The sequence below is a fragment of the Rosa rugosa genome, chromosome 1 (assembly GCF_958449725.1).
Source record: "Rosa rugosa chromosome 1, drRosRugo1.1, whole genome shotgun sequence".
Taxonomy (NCBI): domain Eukaryota; kingdom Viridiplantae; phylum Streptophyta; class Magnoliopsida; order Rosales; family Rosaceae; genus Rosa; species Rosa rugosa.
The window spans coordinates 61,767,368-61,778,415 of record NC_084820.1 but is presented as its reverse complement, the minus strand read 5'-3'; the positions used below and the strand labels follow the sequence as shown (position 1 = coordinate 61,778,415).

The 11,048-nt window shown below is 39.1% G+C and overlaps 1 protein-coding gene across 2 annotated transcripts; it reads left to right on the top strand.

Moving 5' to 3' along the window:
- Positions 1-5,094: 5,094 nt before the first annotated feature.
- LOC133725928 (uncharacterized) lies at positions 5,095-7,724 on the top strand. 2 transcript variants are annotated; one of them, XM_062153345.1, is made up of 3 exons: positions 5,095-7,002; positions 7,084-7,312; positions 7,395-7,724. In XM_062153345.1, the coding sequence occupies exon 1, from the start codon at positions 5,095-5,097 to the stop codon at positions 6,430-6,432; it is 1,338 nt and encodes a 445-aa protein (XP_062009329.1). In that variant the 3' UTR covers positions 6,433-7,002; positions 7,084-7,312; positions 7,395-7,724. The 2 variants fall into 2 exon arrangements, with proteins under 2 accessions (XP_062009329.1, XP_062009327.1); XM_062153343.1 differs by having other exon boundaries at positions 5,095-7,312.
- Positions 7,725-11,048: the final 3,324 nt, after the last annotated feature.

Genomic DNA, 11,048 nt, shown 5'->3' with positions numbered 1-11,048 from the left:
TCCCTCACAATTCGTTTATCGAGTTCGTAATTGTTCGTAAAGTACCCCTCTTGTAAATTTTTCGGATGGTGATCTTGAACCGGACTAATATTCGATAATTGTTTTCAAAGGACTTGTATTTGTTTTTAAAGAATTTTCCGTTGGTTTTATAGTTTTCACCTCCCTTAAACAAACGCTTCCGCACTCAAATTTTTGTAGTGCACTTATTAAAGGATTTTAATTTTCTTGTTTTGCCTAGCGGGTTCTTAGGATTTGAGTTAAGAATCTTAGCTTGAGTTCTAGGAATCCACGGCACTGTAACGTACTCGATTTGATGAGGTGCAAATCGGGGCATTACACTGTCCCAATGTGAGACATTGGAAGTCTCTTTCCATCTGGTAATCTCACAGTCCTATTGTGCACAGGATAACAAGAAGAAAGAAAGGTTTCACTGCATACAATGTGGTCGCTAGCCCCGCTATCCAAAATCCATACTACATCTTTGTTATCACGATAAAGTGCACAAATTTTACCTGGAATTTCTTCAAGGCCGGTTTGGTACGTTACCCACAAAGTTGGTCGTGGATGGTTTGTTGGTATTCAGCATCTCTAGCAATTGATTTCCATCTTTCACCTTGTTCCCTGCTGCTTGTATACGGTTCAGCAGCCCCAGCATCTGATTGCACTCTATTTTGGAGAGTGGAAAGTTCACTGCATCCTCCTTTCCTTCACTCATGGTACCAACATGGTTGGCTTTTGAATTGCTTGATCCTTCTCCCATCATTCTCTTCCTTCTTCTGCAATAGTTGTAGGTGTGACCATTGCCGTCACAGTAGGTGCACTTGAGATGTGCCCTACAATTCCTTGTGTAATGATTTGTCATATTACACTTCTCACAATACTTATTCTCTCCTCCCATGAACTGTGAATCACGAGAAAAGGATTGAGCACTCTTCTCTTGTTTCTCAAACTTTTCTGGCCTCTTGACCGCAAAAGCAGAAGCTTTTGTCATCGATCCACTCTTGCCTGCAGTTGCTTCCACTTGTTTCTCTTGACGAAGCACCATGGCATATGCCTTGTTCAGTGTTGGTAGAGGATCAAGACTGATGATATTGCTTCTGATTTGTGTGAATCCTTCATTCAATCCCATCAAAAACTTCATTGTCTTCTGAGCTTCGATGAAAGACTTGACTTCTGGAGCGGCATCACAGCTACAAAGAGGGAAAGAGCAAAAAGAGTCCTTCTCATCCCATAATGCCTTCAGTTTGGTGAAGAATGAAGTCACCGATGTACTTCCTTGCTCACAACCATGAATAGCGCTCTCAACTTGAAATAACGCAACTGTGTTTACCTGTGAAAACCTCTCCTTCAACTCCAGCTACATGCTTCGTGCATCTTTACAGTGTATCACACTGTTGGAGATGTCTTTCGACATGGCTCCCAGCAGCCACGTTTTCACTAGAGTATTACATCTCTCCCACTGCAATTGCTCGGAAGGATTATGAGTTGGTTTCGCCAGAGTCCCATCGACGAAGCCCTTCTTATTCTTGATTGTTAGGGCCATAAGCATCGATTGTTCCCATGTAGTATAGTTGTCTTCCACCAAAGCCTGCGCAACAAGCATGGCGCCTGGCTGGTCTAAGTGGTGGAGAAATAGCGGATGGTTGGAATTCTCCCATGGTGCAGCATTCTTGGAGGTATGTTGATCGAGAGGCTTTTGAACGACAGCCTTCTCTTCGTCTCTGGCCATGAGGTAAAGGTTGTAAGTGTGTTTGTTGGATTGGTAGGGTTTCTAGGTCCTCAGAAGCATTGATGCTCTGATATCATTAAGAATTTGGAGATGAATATGTTTCCAATATTGTGTTTGAATCAGAGTGGGTTACAAGTTTATATACAACTCTATGCTAATCTCTCCTACGTGAAAGTAGGGATAACTATAGTAAAGTCTCAGAAACTAACTATACATATCTTTACATCTATTCAATCATATCCTAGAGTATCAGCTCTGATTCGATTCCTTTCCTTAATACTCTACCACATGCATGAAAAAATTCAACTGACCTTTCGTTGACAAGAATAGAAAGCTTCGCAAAACGTAGAAGGGAACTCACCCAAGTCACAAAGAGATGGTGAAAACCAAGAGCTTGCAGAACTTGAAGTAAAAAATCCCATAAGAGAGTGTTGAAAGCCTTTGTGATGTCAACTTTAATCGTCACATGCATTGCCCCCATAGCATTTATTGTCTAACAAATTAACTAGAGCACTCGGAGGTGATAAAGAATGCAATTTGAAATATTCCGTCCTTATTTTGAAAACACTTTTGGAATAATTCTTGAAACAATTCCAATCAACGACAGAGATAACACTTTTGGAATAATCTTGAAAACAAAATTAGTCAGTGCAATTGGACTATGCCTAATGGAATCAGCATGCTCCACTTTGGGAATTAAGATGATGAGAGGTAGAGTACCAATTAAAGCGGAAAAAATATTGCAATGCACTAATTCATCAAGACTGACAACATCCCAACAAGTAAGGAAAAAAATGACCATTAATGAAACCGTCAGGCCCTGGAGCACTTCCATAGATTTAACAGCAGAAAAAATCTCATCTGCAGGGGGAATGGCAGTGAGATAAGCATTTTCCTCTTCAGTAATTCTGGAAGGAATAACACGAGAGACAAGCCCAGTATCGATCATGCATGGCATAACAGCAACAAGAAGTAAATATAGAAAAAATAAATGGATGAGACGGGTTCTAGGAAATTCTCGCTAGCAATTCCACATGCATTATTACTTTATTAATAGAATTGTGTCCGGAAATTGTATTTTGTTATTTTCAAAACTAAAAATGAAGACTAAGAATTGAAAACTCAAAAACAAGCAAGTAAATATAGGAAAGATCAATGGATGCGATTTGGGGTCTAGGGAATCGTCCCTAGCTATTCCACATGCATAACAATGCATAAAAAAGATACCATGTATACCAAATCCTTTACTCTCAAGCCTTACCCGGTACTATGCATTTAATCCAGGCCATCAAGCTAAAACATGAATAATGCAAATTATTATACTAGTACATTCCGTTGAAGTGAATACGTACTTAACTCTCCGAAATTAGCCATTAGATCTCACTAGGGTCTTAACATCTAATCGGAAGTCATGAGCAAAAAAATGGATGCACGTGTAAAAACCCCTCCTTACTGAGTGTATATATCGGCGTTGCTAGGGTCTTAAACACAAAACTTTAAGGTCTTGAGCAGCAGCACTAGAACGAACTTAAGCTAATCATTCTTATGCTACGGGTAGTAATTAAGATCGAGAACCACCAGTGAAACATCCAAACACACGCTTAAAAAAGTTGGTCTATGTCTTGAATCATGCATCTAAACTATTAGACATAGAGATAAACAAGTACTTAACGTAAGATTGCATTTTTATTCATAGGGAGTATAGTTTAGTACATTATTTTAATGCTAGGGTATCAAACCCCGGCCTAGACCCAACTAAACTCATCGAAACCATGTAGCAAAAGAGATGACAAGTGGGAGAATCAGCTAAACGTAGTATATCTTCTGCTTCTGGTTACAATCTGTTGATCGGGTACAATTGACCAGATTTGTCCCCTGGTGATCGAAACAGATCACAATTTCCCTCAAAATGAAGTTGGTTGTTGTGCTCCCACGAGTTAGTTTGGCCTGCTTACAAAGGATGAGAGGTTTTGTGTCGGTACCGATTTTGGACTTGACGGCTGCTTCAAAATCAGCCATTGAATACGATCGAGATTGCCCCGGCTTGATATTTTTTTGTTCCAAAATGGAATAGAGATCATACTCCTTCCAGAACTTGCGAGCTCTCTCAAAATACGCTGTCTGAGTGATAGCTGGTGCAGTACAGGACCCATGCTTATTATATTCGTGTTCCCAAAACGACATATCATCTTTATCTATCAGGACGCTGGGCCAAGATTGGAGAAGATCGGTTTTCAACGACGGAGTTATCTGAAAAACAAAACAAGCCGAGTAACTTGGTTACACAATTAAGCATAAGTTAAACATAACCAGAAAGATGTTCATTAAAAATAATATATACCAGGTTTCCGTTGAACGAGTGTAGTTTCTATGCCTTGTCACAGCTGATAATCGGCTCGGAAATATTCGTGGGCCAAATTCCATGAACCGTGAATTTGGCTGGCAAGCTCGCCGGTGGAATGCATTTCTTGTCGTTAACACAGTAACCTCTGTTAAGATGAAGGTTAATGATGAGAGCAAAGGTGAAAGCAAGGGTGAGGATGGTTCTATCACATCATCTCTTGAAGCTGGTCCGTGTGGAAATATAGCTAGGACGGATTCTGTGCTTAACAGCTCGAGCAACACTGTTGCACGTGGTCTTGGTGAGCTTAACAGCATCACAACCATCTCTGTCACATCAGAAGCATGACTCAGCGTCTCTTTGACCAAAGTTGGTGAGTTGCATGAGAATTCAATCCTGACCGCTCCATGTCATCCACATGTCATGATCTCGTTAGCTGATTAGAAGAATCCAGATTAACAAACTAAGTAACTCTGTTTACTTGCCTAGTATAAATAGCTAGCATCGTTTTTCATTGTGCAGTTGAGATCATTTTGTAAAAATTACTCGGTACCAAATATCATTTGCTTCTCTCTTTTCTCTCTGTGAGCTTCGTCTTCCTCAGGTTAGGGTTTTATCTTTTCACCATTGTTGCTTAGCTTGAAGCTTATATGGTAATATACAAGAATTTTAGCATGGTATCAGAGCCCATGGTGGCCTGACGATTGAGCATTCACTCTTCTTCCGCTGCAATTTCACTTTTCAAAACCCTAGATTGATTCAAATTTGTACAATTACAAAATCAAATACCAAATTCCTGTACAATTACGAAGCAAAATCATCAACCAAAGCACGATTTCAAGAGATCTGTAGTTGTTCCTTCTCAATTTCTCAGTTCCTCTTGCGAATTTTCGCTCGAGGATTTAGTCTTTTGGATCATACAATTGTCACAAGATTTGTAGTTGTTCATCTTCAAGTTCCAGAAAAGTTGTTCATCTTGAAGATCCAGAAAGTTGTTCACAGTTGAATCACCTCAAGATTTGATATGGCAACCTTGAATCAACTTTGTAATGGAGTCTCTGTTCGTCTTGATGATACAAATTACCACATTTGGCATTTTCTGATGCGGCACTACCTTCGTGGTCATGGTTTGCTCAAGTTTGTAGATGGTTCTTATCATTGCCCTTCACAGTTTCAGAGGGCTGATTATGATTCTCTCTCTATTGATAACACTGGAGCTTTTGAAAAGTGGCTGCAACAAGATAGTTGTGTGATTTCTTTGATCACAGCTTCACTTTCTGCTGATGCACTTACTCTAGTAATTGGCTGTGAAACTTCAATGGAGGTATGGACCACTCTCAAACAACATTATGCACCAAAATCTGAATTTCATATTATGCGATTGAAGTCTACTCTGCAAAATATCCGAAAAGGATCAGATTCTATACACAAATATTTGTTGCGATTTAAAGATGTCCAAAATCAATTAGCTGTTGCTGGAGTTCGTATGTCAGATGAGGACATGAAAACATTGATTTTAGCTGGGCTTCCTAGTGAATATGCTCATACAAGGCAAATTATCAGAGGCAAGAATTCTATAACTATGGAAGAAGTTAGGTGTTTGTTGCTCTCTGCTGAGTTTGAGTTTGAAGTTGAACACAAGGCACACCATTTATCTCCCTTCACTGCTATGGTTGCACATAATGCTATCACTAGTGGGAATTTGTCTTTGTCTTACACACAGGGCTCTCAATTTGGTGTATCACCATATAATCTGCCTTATGTTACTTCTGGGGTCACACGTTACAGTGCATATAATATGTCTCCTACTTGTACAAGTCAAGTTGGGTATGCTCCACCACCAACTACTATGACATCCAACTCTGGTTTTGTGAACCCGCCTACCATATCTGTTGGTTGCTCTCAATATTCTGCTCAGAATTTCAAGGGGACTTTTACTCACCCATCTGGATCTGTGGCTGAAAATGGAGGTCTATGTAGTAATTTTTGTAGTACCAACAGTGGAAGCAATTTGTCTCAGCAATCCTACATTGGGCTTGAACAACTTCAAAGCACTCCTCAATTCTACAGGGATAGTTCTCACCCACAGCAACTCAGTGGTTCACCATCTCCCAATTTTAGTGGTTTTTCTCAGAATAATTTGACTTCACCTCAGCAGTTTGGTGCTTCTTCACATGGTGGCAATACATCTCAGTCTCAGAATAACAATGGGGAATATTCATATGGCAATGGAGGATATTCATATGGCAATGGAGGATATACTCAGATGGCAATACTCAGAGCAACTACCCTCAATTTCCAAGTAGCAACAGCAAGACATACACAAATAGTAATAGACCTGCAGCCTTCAAGCCCGAGTTGAACTCAAATCATCACTATGGAGGGACACTCATCTGTCAGATCTGTGAGAAGCCTGGACATGGAGCTTACAAATGCTATCAGAGAAATCCACAACAACAATGTGAAGCCTCTAGCTCTATTGTTAAATGTCAGATTTGCAAGAAACAAGGCCATACTACAAAAAGGTGCAGGTCCATAATCAATAATAAAAGTGGTAACACTGCAATGGTTCCCTGTACTGACAATGTATCAGATGAAATTAGTACAACCTTATCACATATTGTTGAAGATCACCCTCACTCTGTAGTTGGAGAGGGCACAGTCATCTCAGAGCTACCAATATCCATTCCTGGTGCTGTGTCCCCTACCTCACAGTCGTTTCAGAACACAACACAGTTCAAATACCTATGCCGCAACCTAGCGCTTGGCCTCCCAAGCACTAGTTTGAGGGGGGATGTTAAGATGAAGGTTAATGATGAGAGCAAAGGTGAAAGCAAGGGTGAGGATGGTTCTATCCAGGGGCGTATCTACTAACAAGGCTGGTTGGGCTATAGCCCAAGGGAGAATCAAGGAGAAAAAGGCCTAAGTATAGGTATTGCAGCCTACTTAAAAAAAAAAAAAAAAATATATGTAAACATATGATATTAAATTATTAAGCTTTATTCCTTACCAGAGAGAGAGAGTAGCCGACAGACATCAGTTCCTCTTAAAAAAATAAGAGAGTAGCTCCTCTTATTGAATCTTGACTTCCTCAGTTCCTCAGTTCCTTTCCTCTTCCTCAGACCTCAGTTCCTCTCAGTTCCTCTTCCTCCGACCGAGCATCAGTTCCGAACTTCGTCAGTTCCTCTTCCTGAGTTCCTCCAAGGCTCCAACCCGATTAGCTCCAGATCACCCACATAAAGGTATTTCTAAGTTCTAATTTCATCTCTCCCAAGCCCCATTGATGGGTTTTGCTTGCAATTGACTGTGAGCTTTGAATTTCAGAGGCTTCAATTGAAGTAATCGAAAGACCGGAACTTCGTAAGAGATCATTGAATGGCAAAAGTCTGAAATCTTTCCAAATCGTGTCATTCCTGTGAGTTCTCTCTTTCTAATTCTCTGCTTAATTAATTGCTTGGAGGCAGTGGATGTTTGAAATATGTGATAGGGATGGCGGATGGGCTATTGATAAATGATAATCGGTATATTAGTTGCTTTGCGGTGGATTAATTGGTTTGCGGAATTGCGGTGGCTATTGGATAATTGGAAGCTTGCAATATTAAATATGGATGTTTGAAATATGCAATATTATATGTGGTTGATTTCAGTTGCTTAGTTTTTGTTTTTTGTTGTGATTGCTGAGTTTGAAATGAGTGGACCTCGGAGGGTACGATTTAGTTAGTTTTTATTATTTTACAACAAGTTTATGCTTGTAACTTTTAATTTAAGGGGTTTTGGTTTTATGTCCCCCCCTATTTCATGTTTTGAATGATAATATTAAAGGCGTGAGGATGAGCCTCCCACTGGGTTCCAAACCTCAAAAGAAAAAAAAATTACGAGCTTGCAAAATTTGTATGCACTTAAATCCAGCCCAACCCTTATTCCGATCCTGGATACGCCACTGGTTCTATCACATCATCTCTTGAAGCTGGTCCGTGTGGAAATATAGCTAGGACGGATTCTGTGCTTAACAGCTCGAGCAACACTGTTGCACGTGGTCTTGGTGAGCTTAACAGCATCACAACCATCTCTGTCACATCAGAAGCATGACTCAGCGTCTCTTTGACCAAAGTTGGTGAGTTGCATGAGAATTCAATCCTGACCGCTCCATGTCATCCACATGTCATGATCTCGTTAGCTGATTAGAAGAATCCAGATTAACAAACTAAGTAACTCTGTTTACTTGCCTAGTATAAATAGCTAGCATCGTTTTTCATTGTGCAGTTGAGATCATTTTGTAAAAATTACTCGGTACCAAATATCATTTGCTTCTCTCTTTTCTCTCTGTGAGCTTCGTCTTCCTCAGGTTAGGGTTTTATCTTTTCACCATTGTTGCTTAGCTTGAAGCTTATATGGTAATATACAAGAATTTTAGCAACCTCTAGGGTATTGCAAGACAAACTGTAGGTATTCGTATGGCTCTGCATGGGAACCCTTGAACAGTATAACAGAGAGCAAGAAAAGGAGACAAACTGCTGGTGTTTTCATTTTTGCTGTATATGATGATCACTCTTTTGAATAATATTGCAGCTAGATATAATTCGCATGGTTCATCTCACCAAACATGAAACTCTATATATAGATCCCTGAAACGCTAGCTACTGTGGTTTCAATTGATCTAATATGTCGAACTGAAACTCGCTTTTTTTCTTTTTTCTGTTCACACGTCATTTCCATATGCATGCATGAATTACATTTTAGGGTTCCTTCTTGCTATTGGCAATACTATTTTGAAGCTTAATTGATACGTATTGCATTTGATCATCATTCTCAAATCTCGACTCTCTTATGTGCAAATGACAAGCAAAATGATCGTCAGAGTAATGTTCTATTGGTATCCTTGTCATCATGAGTATTGCGAACCATTATCATATTGGTCCTAAGACTACTGTTCGTAAACTACTTCAAATATGATTAATTGAGAAATATGATAATTAGCTTATTATGACCATTTCTTTTGACAATTTTCAGCAGATTTTTGGGTTGATATTTTTTGAATCGTCATAAAATTGTCATCACGAAGAAGCATAAGACTAGTTGATTGTGATTAATTAAATGTAGCTAAGAGTTTAGCAGATTTTAGGCTCTAAAATGGCTATTATAAACCCTATACTTAATGAGCTCTAAACGCTACTAGCTAAAACTGTACGAATCACTAATAGATCAAGTAGTCATCACTATCGTAAACTGTACAGAACGGTAGCAATTTGATACTGGGAGAAGAAGTACTATATATGATGAAGAAACTGTAGACTGCATAACGCCCAGATCCTCCATAACTTGGCCGGTCTAGGTCATTAACCAAACTTAATTACAATTTTAAAAGCTATTGACAAAATGAGACAGACTGCATGCGGCTGATATTTTCATTTTTATTGAATAATAATGCAGCTCGATAGAGTTCATATGGTTCAACAAACATGAAACTCTCTTTAGTCTTTACATATAGAGCCGTGAACTCTAGCCAGTGTGGTTTCAATTGATCCAATCTACTATATGTTGAACTGAAACTGGCTAGCTTTTTTTTTTTTTTTTTTTCTTTCTCTGTCTTTTTTTTTCTCTGTTCACACGTCATTTCCATATGGATACATGACTTACGTTTTAGGGTTCCTTCTTGCTTTTGAGAATACTATTTTGAAGCTTAATTGATACGTATTGCACTTGACCATTCTCAACTGGATCTCTTAATGTGCAAATGACAAGCGAAATGATTGTCAGAGTAATGTCCTATTGGTATCATTGTCATCATGAGTATGGCACAACATTATCATGTTGGTCCTAAGACTAATGTTCCTAAACTACTTCAAATAGGATTAATTGCGAAAATTGAATTGGTCCAGTTGTTAATAGGTTATTAGGATTAATTCATCATTTGTTCATTATGGTAACAAAATCAAAAAGGGCATATTTGGTGGGTGTGATCACTTATAAATGGTGAATTCAAGCCGTCTCATTTTCAATTATGCAAATTTGGATGAAACTAATCTGTATTGAGAGGCAAATTTGCTAACATATTTGGGCATCTAGAAGAAACCTAGCTAGACTCATCATCCACCATATATGAGTCATTAGCTTCAAAGCATTTCGGTTGATTCCTTCTCAAACGTGTAAAGTACGTTACTGTTAATTAGAATTCCAAAATTACAGGTAATTTGTAAAAATGGATAAAGATACTGTTTTGTTTCAAGGAATCATGCCGCCTACATGCATGCATTTCGATCCGGAAATTACTTGTATATCGGGATCGGATAATTGGTTCCTATGAGGTAATAAGTTTTTTCTTAGCTAACTCACATAGAAGTTCTCAAAATAAAATAAAATGAGATTTCATAAGTATGTGCTATAACGAGGCATTTCAACAGAAAATGGGTCAAACCCTAAGCTCATCAAGACGAGCAAATCTTTCATATTTCTTCTGAAAATATGATTAATTGTAAGACATTTGGAAGATGCCCTCGCCGAAGAATATATATTTCCAGGCTTCGAACCATACGAGGCCCTTATGTGTCGTCTACACTCAAGCAAGTACACAGCTAGCGACACTAGCTCACCCATTCGATGATCTAATGGAAGGCCTTAATCCTTCTCGGCAGTTTCTTTCGCTCTTGCGCATCGAAAGGCCAACACGTACAGTTTCCCATCCGCCCCATCATAATGTCTTGAGTCTTGACAATTGATTGAAAGGCCAACACGTTTACCTTAATTATGCATTCCTTTTTGCATGACCGTCATTTCGTAAGAACTTTTATCGTTCACATATATCCACGCAGGCCACGCTCATGGCAAGTGAGACTAATTAATTATGGCCATGGTCATGTAAGTGACGTTAACAATTCACATGACAAGGGGGGATAACGGTGTCCATGCAAGACAGGCAAAATCTGCACATACAAGAGAACCTAAGCACACTAAAAGACAACTCAGGATATTTTGTTTACT